The sequence below is a fragment of the Rhopalosiphum padi genome, chromosome 1, assembly GCF_020882245.1.
Source record: "Rhopalosiphum padi isolate XX-2018 chromosome 1, ASM2088224v1, whole genome shotgun sequence".
In the NCBI taxonomy this organism is placed as follows: Eukaryota; Metazoa; Arthropoda; class Insecta; order Hemiptera; family Aphididae; genus Rhopalosiphum; species Rhopalosiphum padi.
In genome coordinates this window covers 35,260,724-35,277,386 of record NC_083597.1, presented here as the reverse complement: position 1 = coordinate 35,277,386, position 16,663 = coordinate 35,260,724, and the positions used below count along the sequence as shown (strand labels likewise).

The 16,663-nt window shown below is 28.2% G+C and overlaps 1 protein-coding gene across 1 annotated transcript in view; it reads right to left on the bottom strand.

Moving 5' to 3' along the window:
- Positions 1-15,436, bottom strand: part of LOC132931596 (hillarin) — a 36,843-nt gene extending 21,407 nt beyond the window's left edge. Inside the window, exons 1-4 of the mRNA XM_060997466.1 lie at positions 15,075-15,436; positions 9,276-10,060; positions 1,517-1,633; positions 1,218-1,414 (exon numbers count right to left, since the gene is read on the bottom strand). Coding sequence (XP_060853449.1) covers positions 1,218-1,414; positions 1,517-1,633; positions 9,276-9,839 — 878 coding nt within the window. The 5' untranslated portion in view covers positions 9,840-10,060; positions 15,075-15,436. The remainder of the gene's footprint in view (positions 1-1,217; positions 1,415-1,516; positions 1,634-9,275; positions 10,061-15,074) is intronic.
- Between the last annotated feature and the right edge of the window lie 1,227 nt (positions 15,437-16,663).

Here is a 16,663-nt window from a genome sequence, read left to right as displayed (position 1 = left end):
AAGAACCATACTTTGTTTGTATTTTTATATTCTATAGTCTTCTTTCTATTCCAATCTATACCTCCAAACTACTAAAAAACATAAAAGACAAAAAAAATAGTGCCTTATTATTCCTTCTTATCAATTCGTGTAACTTAATTATCAATTAACTTAAAAAAATAAATATTTAATAAATATTTCACAATTTTGAGAACTGGCCTACGTTAACAATATTATTGTACAATATAATAATACACTAATACTAATAACATCATCTATTCTATAGATACAGTTACTCGTATTATGTAACAACGATGCCATAAACATAATAATGAATATCATGTATAAGTGTATAGCCGGTCATTTTACTTTTCATTTGACGTCCATCCTATATCGCTATATGGTTTCGAACGTAACAAAAAATGATTTCTTTCATCCACATCAATTATTTTTAGGCATATTGTTTATTGGTTATTATTATTATTATTATTATTGTTGTTGCATTTAAAACGTGAAATAATTGCACTTAAAAATAATATTTTTTAATTAGTACTAATTTTTTAAAGATAAATTAATATCTTTGGGTAACGTAGATTTTTGTACTTCAAAATAAGAAACTTTAACCCAATGAGTTACTAGAAGTTAATCACAATACTTAATATTATATTATGTTGTTTAATTTCCTTTTTTTTAACTATACTATATGACAGAAACATATTAAAAAAATTAAAGGCTTCAATACTTGAATGTTCAATCATACACTTGTTAAAAATAAAATGGTGGTAAATCTAGTGCTAATTCTATAATTGTTAAACGTGTTTTAATGAAAAGAATAATAGATATATTTTTCTTATTAAATCTTGAGAGACTATGTAGGTTACGCTATGGTATGCATAATGGTAATATGGCATAAATGCATGTATAATATACTATAAGTTAACTATACCAACAGATTTTTTTTGTTTAGGCTTACAACTTTATGGCCTCTAATTTCAATAGAAAAGTTTAGTTTTATAGAGGTATTAAATAGTTTGATGTTAATTATGTATAATATGATGTATATTATGTATTGGCCACTACTCGCGGCAACATAATATTTGAATTATAACATTAACTACCAATTGTAGTACCGTGTAAAAAAATTCCATAAAATGATTTTTTGTTATAAGATAACCGGTAAAAATTGTGATTAATTGTATTATCTACTATTTAATGTTTTATCCACAAATAGCTCTTACCTCTCGTGTTCTAACAGTTTTTTGGTTAATGACTCTTTCTTCTTGTCCCTCCTTAGTGTCATATTTTTTTCAAGATTGTCTCGTTCTTGTTGTAACTTTAACGTGAGAACTTTTTGTTCATCCGGCCGTTTTCTTTTTGTTTGAAGTTCCTTTTCGAAACGTATGGTCAGCCTTTCCAATTCTTTTTCCCATTCGTTCTACACATCATAATGTCAATATGTTAAGAAAACATGCATATAAAAAAATATTTATTTTTACTTTGAAAAGTTATATATTAAAAATATAATAATTATTCTCACGTTTATCTCTTCCTTAATACGATTGTCTTCGGCTTCCCGTTGCTTCGCAAACTTCCTGTACAAATCGTCTTCTTCTTTACGATGTTTCATTTCTAATCTAGTCTGTTCGTCTTTATCCTATAAATACATAAAATATAAAAATATTATTAATAAAATAAAATAGTAAACTTATGTCGTAAAAATAATCAACTTGCGCAGTTTTAACATTATGAATAAACATTAAGTCTGGAATTAATATTCTATGAACGAAAACATTCGGATTTAAATAAAGCATTATTGAAGTGCAGACAAAACTACTTTTATACCTTATATATATATATTTTTTTTTTAATTTATAAAGAAAGACAATTTAATACCTTTTGATAGCTGTTAAAAATTTAATATACATGATAAAATAAAATAAAATTTCTCTAAACTTTTAATCTGCGATCGCACTGCAAAAGAAATATCATATTTAATAAGTAGGTACACGAATACACAACACGACGCCACGACGGTATAATTTTTGTTTTTTAATTAAATACACAATAAATATTATCCCTGTCTAACAGACAAATTCCATTTAATAGATACCTATACAGTTCTTGTCTTACACACTCGTAGTATTGGTTTCGGAGTATTATACTAAGCACGTTATTACATTAATATGCATATCTTTTTCTCGTAAAACATTACTTTGGTAAATTCCACACAGACCAGTAGCAATAAGCCAATAACGATTGCTTAAGATGCGATTGCATAACCAAAAACCTTATCAAAAAAAAAAGAAGAAGAAGGAAGAAAAAAGACGTTTCCACGGGCACTGGCCGGGTGTAGGTCTTTGAATATGTTGTCGTGATGACTCATACACTTTACTAAGATACAATTTATATAACATATAGGTACTCATAATACCGATGGTCGCAAAAATATCACGGAGTTCGCACCTACTTATACCATATGCGATTACCACTTAACAAATTAAACTGTATATATGTACGCAGTACGCATACCGCGTTATGTCCAGCCGCACTAATATATTATTTTCAACGCATATACCTACGCGTCTTTCAACGTATAGCGTAGGTATGCTACCTGGCCACGACTACCTTACGATTATATTTTACGCGTACTAGTGAACGACACAATATAAAAACGATTGTGCGCCGTGTGTACCTACTAACCATATACATCGCTTTATAATAACAATAATAATATATACCTAATAATAATACATATACATAAATAGGTGTGTGACCGGCTGACCTTAATATCGCGGTGCCTTGATATTGACATTGTACAAGCACGTAAATTTTGTGTCGATTTTTCACGCCTATAAATCACCCAACTCTATATATTTACGCATCAGTATTCACCTGGCATACCACATAGTATTATTACTATTACTATAGTATATACCTATATATTATAATATAATAGGTATATATATATAATATTACAGATGTAGATATACCTATGTATAATATTCGCAAACCGGGCCACTGACGCCGCACTCGAACAAATCGTATATGTATAGATGAGTAATGTGCATTTAGTATATTATTATGTGCGACCAACGTCAAATTCGAAAATGTATATATTCATTATATTATCATAATCGTATATAATGTATAATTCGTTTATTTCGTATCGCCGTCCCTATCAATATCAATATTCCGAAATGTCTATTGTGATATTATAAAGTTATTTATTTCCAAAAAAATAAAATATTAATTGAATTTGGAATTCGAGAGGAAAAATGTTAACCACATGCAAAATAGACGGAGACAGGAGAAGTTTTATTAGACTAATACATATAAGGAGAAAGAATTAACACTTTTTTTTTTTGAACCCAATGTCTAAATTCCTGAAAAATCAAACTCAAAAAAGAAAATAAGATAACTTCCAAAAAGGGGGAGGGGAATATAAAATTCGTAGACATACGTTGAAACAAAACCGGTCCACGGCGTGGTTGGACGAAGAAAGTAATACACATGTATGTATGTGTATCCACATTGTGCATTTATATTATATGTATTATCTATAGAGTATAGGGAGGTGATGATTGAAGCATGACGTCATGGATACACAATACGTTTCGGGGTAAGTTCGGCAACATCGCACGTTAATATACATTTAACGTGTTGAGTCATTGTATGCCTAGTTTTTATTTGAATTTTTAATTGAGCAAAACAGGAAACCGGGTTACTTTACGTCCAATAACAGCAAAATAATAATATTAAATTGTATACAAATAAAGAATGGTCTCGTATGATTTTGAGTTATTGTATTTAATAATAATTAGTTAAATTATTATTTATTACATTAAAATCATTCAGCACGATGTGCGGTGCATCCTACATCGGTCGTTTTGAGAATAATGGCGGACGTATAATTCGTTTTATACGTTCGTCAGCTGACTACAACTGCAGAGTGATCATGGGATTGCGTTACGCCTTTTTTGGTATTAAAATACATACGTACAGGCGCATACCATAAGTTTTTTTCTGGGTTAGAATAAAAATCCGAGAATCATGAAATATTATCTGCCGTGTACAATCGCATCATTTAAAATAATAATAATATATTAGATATTATACACAAATTGTGTATGGTTTATCATTTTTTGCAAAAATACATGTTTTTCAATCGTGTAGTCCTAGATTTAAACGGTTGCGTGACATTCGACTTTGAATACTATACAAAAAAATCCTTGGAATGCTTCACATATTATGATACATCTATACAGTTACCTCTTGTAAGTTATAGAGGACATATATTTCAATCGTGTTTTCACGATTCATTTAATGTACCTAAATTCCTATTATTTAGAATAGGTACCGCAAAACAAATACAATTAATTTTTATTTAGTGTAACCCACGTCCCACACGATATTAAATACTTCACACATGTTAATTTTTATCGTATCATTAACATCTATCGAGTTATTATTATAAATAATAGCACACATCAATGATTAAGTGCTTAAGTAACTTATATATTTATTGACAATATTTAAATTCACGATTTGTCGTTTGTTTTTATCGAAAGCTTCTTAAAGTATAGTATTTTACAATTTACATGTGTCAAGTACTGTTACAGTATACGGTATATACTAAATCTTGTAATTATTATTAATAGGTATAATTACGTAAGCAAATTTCAGATTAATAAACACTTTGATAATCTAATAACTTAAATTATTGCGATAAAAATAGTATTGTTTTTCTAATATTGTTGTTTTATAACGACTTCAAATTGTGTAAAAAAATATTTTCAAACAGATAATTATTTTTGAGATAATGTATGTTCATTGTTAAAAGAATCCCAATATATATACTAAGTATTATATGGGACAGTGCACCTCCGCCTTATATTTCATCGTACAGGAAATATCAAGAGCTTCAAGGACACAGCTAATCTAATTTGTTCAATATAGCTATGGTTTAGTGCAAAAAGCATTTAAACGAACACGGTTTAACTTAACTTAACCTTACTTATATACCTAGGTATCATTTGTGCGTATGATAATGATATACCCGTAAATTATAAAACTACAGGTTTATAAGTTTATAACATTGTATTGCTATCGTCATCACTAATACTATGAAGATGGTTTTGTTTTCTGTTTACTGCGGTAATAATTTTTTTGCATAATATGTCCTTGTGGTGTTGCGCGAGATTTCTCGTACTTGTAGGCCGAAAAGACCTAACCCATGTCCCCGCTGCGAAAACAGCGTATATGTGATGGAATGTGTCACACACTCACATACATAGCTACATATTATTTTATTGTTATACATAGGTACGTCTACAACGAATTCGTGACGGTTGTTAAAGTCACCGCTGTGTCGCTCGCAGTCAAATTATTATATATTGTCTTAACGTTTACATGCGAACTTCGACATAAAAAAATAATATGTTAAATCAACTCTCATTACCACAATTTTTTTTAATTTTAAAAAAATCAATTCAACAGTATCTATATTTTTTTTTTTATATTTTTTCCGTCCACTGCGTCTTCTTTTTCATTTAATATTGTTATTATTATTATTCGTATTGTAATTCCGTTTCAATATTTACCGTATCTAATACACTGTGTGCATATATATATATATGAGCCAAATAAAGCGTGAACTAGAAAAATAAATTGCAATAGGTTTGCACACCACAACTAGAGAGAACCGCAAAATTCTAAAAGAACACTGTCATTGCACTTCATTCCCTGAATCGACATTCCATTCACCGCGCACAACGATCAGTGTACGACGGTACGCTACCTGCACCACCACCACCGATATATCTATACAGTCGTTATCGTTGACTATTATTAATATTATACTATAGTACTATAGATTTCTATGTATGTATGTATGTGAGTGTGTGTGTGTGTGTTCATAGCACGTTATACGTATGAAAATGACGGGTCTTCGTGTTTCAACCAAATTTATACACTCATATAAGTCGTAATAAAATTAATCGTCATGATTTTCCACCCGGCACTATAAACTTATGTCTGAAATGTGAATTTCCTTAAGTTTATTCTCGCGACCGGGTCTGCATGTTGGGTTTAGCCGTTTGGTTTCTTTTCTTATTCTTATTTTTTTTTCTGTGAGATTCGTATAATATATGATGTGTATACTGTAAATACCATAGCAAGGATGGCGCCCAGTCATTTCCGACCGATTACAACAGCTGGATGATTTTATTTTCACTTAGAAAACATCCTGCTTCCTGGATGATCGTTTAAAAATTAAATTCATCTTATTCACTTTCTTATTTGGTAAACAATAATACTATAACAGTAAGAGATGGTCCATCATAAAGTCGTTATTTTTTTTATTACATCATGATTTTTCTAAGTGGAATAAAATTATCTATATAATTAACCGATTTTTTGAACAACTTTAAAATTTATAATTATAATTAAATAAAGTGAAATAAGGAAATACATACATGGGAATAAACAAAGAACTCAACATGTTCTTATTGACTAAGGTACCTAATGAAAATAATAATAATTAATATTGTTATATTTATCTATTGACTCAATTATCACATTTAATTTACCTAAATATGTTGCTTTTTTAAAATAAAAAATATAAATTGAAATATTCGATATATTGAAATATGATTTCTTATCTTATAAGTACCTACAAATTACAATGCCTGTGTTATATATTATACTTTATTAATTTTTATGAAATAGAATAATTTTTTCAGCTCCTATACTCTATTCTCTATTGACTATTTCATATACATGTTAAATAAAATAAAAAAATTGTATTGAAGTATTTAATAGCAGTACTTACTACTTTCCTTCCGAGAGTAGTAAATTAACTAAAGAGTTCTAAGAATCCAGTATTGAGTGAAATACACACACATACACACATATATTCACATAATATACTAGTAGTTGATAGAGTATTTAACTATTGGGTAAATGTTTTTCTTTTATTTTTAATTTAATTAATGTGTTGAAAAAACTATTAGAGAATGACAAATAACGATAAAAATAAAACATATTTCATGTATTTTGCAAGTTTTTTTTTAATTACAGAAATCTTGGAACAATAAGTTTTACAGTAATTGTTTTATTTATATATAATATATATGTATTATATAAATGTGATTTAGCTTATGAAAAATTTAATTTGAAAATTATCGATTATTAATTATTTAATTTATCAATGAATTACACACAATCCCATAATATTAAGTATTCGAAATAATTCAAAATCGTTATTTATATTTTATATTTAAGTATTGAACACATTATACATCATGAGTGATGACATAAACGCTACTAAAGGCCTAAAATAATATTTATGACTGCTTTATAAAGTAGTCAAAAACAATTAGTAATTTCGATAACAAATCCATTTTTGTACGTAAATTGCATTAATAATGGTACAATACACGTACACAGTTTTTCTTTTAACATATTAAATACATAATAAATACTGTAAATACTATAGACATGATGAATTTCAACATATTTCAATTATGGGAAAAACGATTGACGAATGATGTATTTAAAATAGAAAGAGGTTTGGGTGTTAATATTCTAAGTATTCTAAACATGTGCAATGCGTAACTCGAGTGTATTACGTAAAAAAAATCTAAAAAGACCTTTCGCCGACTCTTAATTGTTTTAACCACAAATGGTTCGCACACATGATGAGTAAATGTACACGTAAGTGTAATAATGTATTCGTTGTATTGTTTCGAGCTATGCAAATGATGTTAGTACACGCGTATACAAACAAAACATTCGAAAATAAATTAAATAGACAGAAAAAACTTAGTACCTATATACATCAAAAACTATTAAGCGTTTCAATTTTTAATGCATACAGTAATATATATTATTGACCTATACTTATATTTGTATACATAAAAATATAAGGGCCGAATAATTTAACGTATAATTGTATTTATTCGACCAAGACGATCATTATATCTCTTGAATAGTTGAATTATAATAATATTGCAAGTTTTAATATCCGTGCGTTTTTTAAGGACCATATAAGGAAAACGTCTTTACTTATTGTATTATACGCCTTCATAAAACAGTAAGTATACTATTTATGTGTGATTGTAAAATACGGGATGGATATAACTTTAAACTTGTAAATACATTTATTGTTTATTTACGTAGCTGATATAATATATACATAATATATTATACCACCGGTGCAGGGCGCTATATCCTCTACAGTGTTTGTCTCTGTCGATAAATTATTATTGTTTTCAATAAAAAATTAAAAAATCAATCTTTCAAAAAATGTATACGTATTCAATTATGTCGTTTGCTCTAATTTGGATGTTTGTTTGTTTACTTAAACTCTATATGTTCGTGTCAGGGGCGTATTTAAGGGGGGGGGCTGAGAGGGATTCAGCAATTCAAATCCAGGAAATGTTTTTTAAGTCTGCTTATTATGTCCTATCATATGTAAATTGTAGAAGTTCATTATAATTTAAAATACCTCAGCCCTTCCCAAAAAAAATGTCTAAATACGCCCTAGGTTCGTGTTAATATTACGTATACACTAATTCGAAATTTCCGGCTCAAGACCCTCTCCTCAGTGCAAGAGTTAGTGACAATTTTCTTGCACAGTCCATTTACACTCACTGCAGATTACGTTTCGATATACCTGCGACGTGCGCAGAAATAGAATAGCCAAAATAGGTACACACTATTATAGAGCTAATGCCACCATAGCGAGATTTACAAAATGAACAATAATACCTGCCAGTAAATGGGTAAACTTAAAATAATTTATGATACCGGTTAGTTATAATTTATAATTTATAAGTACGAGCATCTATTAATAATGTCGTTTTTTATATAAACGAAACATAATAATTAAAATAGGTATAGGTATTATACCTACGCGTGTGCAGTTAACTTTGTGATAATATTTAAGAGAAAATCAACCCCCTCCCATTTTAAGAAATTGTCGGCGCCTAGTAGAAAACATTCTGCAAGAAAGCCGCCCATACTACCGCGTGCCAGTGGCATGCTTAGCTTTTTTAAAAGGGGGGATATTCATTTTTGATTTGTTATAGAACCTAAATTTTTTTTTCATGTAGATAATAAATCATTACAAAAAAATCCAAAGCGGGGATATGACATCCTGATCCCCCTCCCCCCCGTAAGCACGCCACTGACGCGTGGAAATCGCACACGGCGCCCCGAAAGCACAAAACCATAGCACATATTAAGCACCACTACATAATATAATAATAATAATATTACACGATCGGAACACTCACCAAATAACAGTGTATGGGCTTCTCCCGGACACCGTTCTTGTTCGGGTACGATTTGTGGAGTTCGGTGGCGCGGAGCGCGTGCGCAATGTGCAGCGCCGAGGCGTCGAACCGGCCGTACTGGTAACCGGTGTCCAGGGTGGACGATCCGATGTACGGCGCCGGTAGCGGCGACTGCGCGCGGTTGTTGGGCGTCGAGCCGTTGAGGTGCTGCTTGATGTTGAGCGCCTCGGCGTCGAATGTGCCCTTACCGCTGCCGCGTATCTGGTCGTTGACGTAGGACGTGGACTTGGGCACGTTGAGCGCGCTCCTGATGCCCACCGACGTGCCGTCCAGGTGGCCGGGACCGATTTTCGGCACGTGACTTGAACAGTACACCTCCTTGTCCTCCTGCCGGTGCTGGTTGTTGTAGTACGTCTTCAGCGTCAGCTTCGTACCGCACACGACGCACTTGAAGCACCCGCTGTGGAAGAACGTGAAGTCCTTGAGCGGGCCCACCCTGTCCACCTGGTACACCGTCTGGTAGCATCGCAGGCACGTGCTCTCGTAAAAGTTCGACCGGTACATCGTGCTGCAGCGCGGGCCCCTGCGGTGTCGCAGTCGGGGCGACGGCGGCGGCAGCGAGATCGTGCGCGTTATACACGGTACGCGGTCCCTCGCATCATATTATTATCATTTCAGAAATTATGTACTCGGCGTGGTTATAGTATAATATTGCGTGACGAATGTTCAACAAACTGCTGCAGCAGTGGCATCAACACTATCCGGCTGCGGGCAAATGTCGTCGTCTGCAAAACACAATAATATTATGGTATAATCAACAATATGTATACTATATTATAATAAATCCGAAGAAAAGAATATCCTATATAATAATATGTGAGGGCAACTGGTACATTAGTTTGAGGTCAACTGGTACATTTTTTAAATTCCAAAAACAGCCGTTGAGGGCAACTGGTCAACACCCTTAAATGGTAGATCTTAGAATATTGCGATGACGATACGTCAGTACGGCTCTGGTATCGAAATAGTTCCCGAGCTCTTACCCCATTAACCGAATTCGTCGCCATTTAATAAAAGTATTTTACTAAGGTGAGCTAAATTAATTTCCTTTCAGTTAAGTTATATTACCAATTATTTTTAATGAAAAAAAAAAGTTCATATTTATTGTACTATTTTCATTTAATGTCACTACATAAATATAAACAAACATTATACCGTTATTAAGGTACGTTTTATACGTATTATTAATATACTAAGTGTCGATGCGTACATGCGTATGATGTATCTACTTTTTAAAATCCTTTTTCGACTGTAATAATAATTATTAGTTAGAATAAGGTAAAAAAAATAATAAAGGATGAAAATAGTTCCCAGCATCTATGTAGTTAAATATATAGTTTAAGGTATAATCGAAGCACCTAAATTTAAAAGGTTTTTTGGTTTAGGAACCTCTCTCATAACAATTTTGATAGCGTATAATACTAGTAATAGTTGAATAACTACAAGTTACAACCGTGAATATTTAATAATAACACTACAGCATCTAAAATACAACTTAAAACATATATGTGCATATACTGCATATGTCATAAGATAATTTATATTTAATGGTATGATTTATACTATTAAATAATATATATATAAATTTATTTTTATTTATAAAATATAAAGTTTATTTTTCTTAATAGATTTATATTACACGTAAAATATGTTAATTTTAAGCTTAAAAAAGTAATCAACAGTATTTAAATTCAATATTAACTATAATAAAAATATAGTTGTATTCATAAGATAAAATATACCTTTAACAATTAATTGAATTAACAAATAAAAATAGTATGATTCCACTTAAAGGATACATATAATATATTTCTATAAATTATACTTCGATATTAATAATAAAATAACTCAACAAAGTAAATATATAGTAGATACTAGGTATGCCATCTGACATATTAAATAATAATAATAATATTAATTGCAAGTAAATAAAAAAGTAAAATAAACTAAAAATATAGATAACTGGTTACACTTATTAAGAATCCTATACAACCTATAAAATGAAAAAATGTTATATATATTTTAATATGTTAGATAATATTCTATTCTATATTTTTTTTGTTTTAAAGTTCTTAGTGTTTAGAACTAATTTTAGTATTTTACTAGGTACACAAACACTGATAAAACGCGAGTGATTATGGCAAACAGTTTTTAGCTATCTCTAATACCTGTAAGTGATTATTTTAAAAATTTAAACCATTTGTATTTTGACTACCTTAAAGTATGTTCATTTAAATTTAATGGAATGGAAGTCTATAAATCTCCGTTTGTTACAAGTTTAAACTGAAGTAGTGTCATTAAGCCAAATATTGTTATTTTTTTATTAATTCTAATCCTTAGATCAAATAATATTATAATTTGATTTCTACATATTGGTTATTAGTGTTATTACTTATTAGTTCTTACCTAAAGTTCAATATATTAAAAATGATATATTGAGGCTATAATAGCTCACTGAATTACACCTTCGTTTTTAAGGAATTTAAAATTCTCAAAATACGCATTTGAAGACCAAAAATAGTAGAAAGAATAAAAACAAATAAAAAACAGAAATACTGTTGGGATATCAAGATATTTTACACATAATATATAACAGATGGGTAATTATTTTAAAAATGTATGAAAAGTACCTATTGTTACTTGACAGTTTCGAATCCTTGAAAATAAATATGATATTTAATACTATTATTATCATATAAATATGAAATGTATTATGTCATTATACATAGTTACCTTTTTTATAAACATTAATTAATCTTTATGGGAAAATATAATAAATTATAGCAACAAACGTTAATTATAAACTTTTTAAGAGCCATATAATGTCTATTCAAACTAGTATAATATTTTATTTGATGCGTTTTTTACAGTTATAACTTTTCATGCGTATTATCATGTACGCAGATATATAGAATATACGTCTATACAGTGTACCTACCTGTACAGTCTCTGTAGTAAGAATGTAAACCCCCCACAAAATCCATTCGTTAAATATTGAATATAGTGACTAGGATATAACAATATGAACTTAAGTTCGCGATTTTGACCGGGTATTAACCAATAACGTTTTGATTGAAATTATAGTAGGTACATACTGTATTGATAAATGCAAGACAAATGTGTATTAAATTTGTAATCATATGACATATACAACCAAAATATATAAGAATTTTTCATGTTTAAAAATTTATTATTTTAATTTTACTGTTACCTAACATGTATTGTGTGTACTATATAGAAAAAAACTTTTTATAAATTGAATTTATTTTCGAAATAATTAAATATTTTTTATTGGTAATATAACAAGCAGTGCTATACAAAACAATAATTAATACATATTCTTAGATTCTGATTGAAAAAAATGTTTGAATTTTCCAGTATTTTTCCAAAAAAGTTTAACACTTAGTTTTACCAAAAATACTTTTCATATAAAAACAATTTATATAGGTACTTTATAATAATTAATTATTGATGAGATTATTATTAAATGTATGAAAATTATTATGTGCTATAGATGTGCAGGTACTGAGATTTGGACTTGCGGTTAATGGAAAAAGTATTTCTTCGAAATAATATTGTTAGTTTAACGAAGACTAAAATAATTTTAAAAATAAATTGTAATTAATGTATTATAAGTAACGATCAATATTCATTATAAAATGTATAACTATTATTTTGTAGGCATTATATGGCTTGACCTATATTGGTTTATGTTACTGTTTTAAAAAGTATTTTACGAAAAGATCCATAAGAAAAGGCATTGTGGAACCATTAAATATTCTTTATTTCTGTAAGTTGTCATACATATAATTATTAAAAGTTAAAAATACATCTCTAAAATAATTTTATTCTCCAACAACGTAATAGTAAAATATTTCCTATATGTAATTTAATTTATCATAGTATTTAATGTAATATGTTATATTATTATTACGTATTACAAAGACTAATTTATTAAAATACAATATTTTTAAAGAACTAAGTCGGAATTTTATTGTATTGGCTGAACCACGATGTTGAACTATTAGCTTTATGTTTTTTACTTTTGAAATTCTTTAACATTTATAAGTGCATATACCTATTTAATAGTGGAACAATGATAAAAAAAAATCATTTATGAAAAAAAAATACTAATTGGATGTATTATTATAACAATTATCCTTGTAATGATTAAAATATATACAATACTATCGTTTAAATAAACCTTCGCTTTTCAGGTACAAATACATGTCCAAACATCTGAACATCTGATGATTACCTTATAGTTACTTATTACATATTATAATGGAATTTGTATAATCTAATTTCTAAGCTATGAATAAATTGAATATCAATAAGGAATTCAATTCCATAAATATATGCAACGAAATATATATATATACATATATACCTCTACATAATATAAATAAAAATATAATAGGTATACTGGTATACCTATCTGTTTTTAATTACTCGTCATTAAAACTGTCAATAGATTCTATCGTTAGTCTCGGCTGTAATTATTGGAATCCACATCTTGAATTAAAATATTTATATACAACTACAAGTAGGAAATCGGTCATTGCAAAGATTAATGTCAGATCAGTTTTATTGCAACTTGTTTTAAAATGTTAGATTGATTATTGATATAACTAATAAACAATAACTTAAAATAATTAAAATTAAATATAAGAACTTATTTTAAAAAATATTCAATATTCTAAAATTGATAATTTGTGTCCAAGAGAATCAACCTTGTGTTGTTATTATTTCATTTTGAATTGATCTGCTATAAAACTTAAAGTAAAAGAATATTATTTGTTTGTATGTTGCATTTTATGCGATATTTGAGCATTTCTAAATCATTGTAATATATATATACAATACGAAAGTCGCATACAAATTTAAATAACGTAAAATACCAGTAGTGTTATTAACTTTGAATTTGATAGTATGTCAATTAATTGTAATATTTAAACTAACTATCCGATAGATAAGTTTTGCTGAATTCAAATTTATCAAAATACAACACAAATTTAAAAATCTTTTATTCAACATTTAAAAAATTAATGGATTCAGTAATTGCTATAGATTTAATAACTATTTAAAAAACTTCTTTTATCAAGAAAAACCAGTGTTGTAAACATTAAAAATTACAGTTTATTGTATTTGTTTATACACGTTTGAGTGATTACACCGCAATATCACAGATTAAATGAAACATTGAAAATGTAATTTATCAACTATATCGAATACTAAAACATAATGTATATTACTCTAACTCTTAAATCTATTGTATTATACAGTTTAATAACAGTCTTATTGTAATAACAATATTTAGTAATAGTTAAATGATTAAGTTATGTAAACAATCAAAAAATATATAAGAATCTATAATAAATAGAATCTACAATAGATTTTGATAAATATTTTTTATTATAAGTATCTAAGTTTACAAATGCAAGGATTAGAATCATGCTTACATCAATGTACATTTCGATGTGTGTCATAGAAATAATATTTTGTATTATAAAAGATAATTTATTAGAGACTTTAACGATAGACCAAATAGCAAAAATATTATTCTTCATCATTAATCTAAAACAACAATTGTTTAAAAACATAAACATAAATATTTGTCGAACTAAAATTTCATAAAACATCAAAATCTAACTTCATTAAAATGTTTAGCTTGTTAAATGTTCTATATTTATAGGTAGTAAATCTACAGTATACAATATATATTAATATGTTAAATACCTTTGATTATTCCAAAAATTTGGTATGCATGTATATGCATTCGTAATTCTGACAAATCGTATTATTCCCTTACATACACACATACACTGCCACCAGAAAGAACAACGACTGCATTATAACTAGGCTATTTTAGTTATTTTAATGTTTGATTTTGATTTTAGCACAAATAAACATTAAACGTTGTAAACATAAGAAAGTAGTCACTTGAAAAAAACAACACGGTCGCGCACAATCACGAGCTCTCGATTTTTATTTATTTTGTTTTTAAAATATTATTCTATTATTTTTTTATTACCGACGTCGAACGCGACACTATAACCGCGATCCAATGTATTCTCGGTACTAAACTACTAACTGTGTAGCCGGAGTCACGAACGACCTTACCAGCGGTTTTCTGGTTATACGGTTTCACCTGTGCTCCTCTCTACTAGTATCTAAATATGCTCGTTGTGTACGAGATCCCCCACCATTCACAATAGCCTTATATTCATGCTCAGATACTCACAGTACCTGTATCAAAAATAAAAAAAAACCATTATAAATAATCTAATAATTCATTTTATATTTCTACCAAATCATATTCAATTGTACAAATTGTAAATATTTATTTGTATTCATTAGAAATACTTGAAACGGGAAAATTTAATAAATGATACATTTTTCTTATTGTTAAAAAAATATTTATGCATTTCATGAATTACGATTTATGGCACTTTACCAAATAAAGCAAAACAATGCAACAAAAATTAAAATTAAAAAGTTAGTTATAATCTATATACAATCAACATATTTTTTAAATTCTTCCAAATAATTTCAATAGATAAAACACACTATGAATTATTGTTTTTATTATAAAATGTTTAGACAACATAGTAGATGTAATGTAGTCTATAGGAATATCGCGTTAATTTTAAATACCTTATACCTCATGTCCTTATATCTACATATTATACGTATACAAGATGATTCATTAAGCATGCACAACCTTATTTTGTACTTAAATAAAGTGATTATTCTAATTCAAATTCGTGGAAAATTTTATATATGTCAAATCGGGCATTTTACAAAATGCCTAGGCAAATAATCAAAGAATTGAATTTCAATGCAATTTTACTATCAACTTAGACATTTAGTTGAATGTCTATAGTCATTCTTAACACCTATTTTAAGTCAGTTAAATAATAAAAATGAAACATTTTGTATATTATTTTATAAATTTAACTATATTTTCTTGTTATTAATTTATTGCTATTCTATAAAAAATAAACTAACTATGATAGGCCCATATTTAAGGGGACACGGGAAGGTTAGGTTAGGTAGTTTAGTTAGGCAAAATTAATTTTGAAAATGTTATGGAAAAAAAATAATCGCATTTTATTGAATAATGGGGAAAAATTACATTAAAAAAAAGAAATTTATATGTTATAATATGTTACCTAATTAAAAAAAGATTTAAATTTTTTTAACTATTAAACGATTTTCATTTATTAATTGATAAATTAGATTTTATTATTAAAGAATCCTGACCATGGATAAAATAATTGTACATAGGTCCTAAGTATTAAAATACGCAGGTATTTGAAATATTT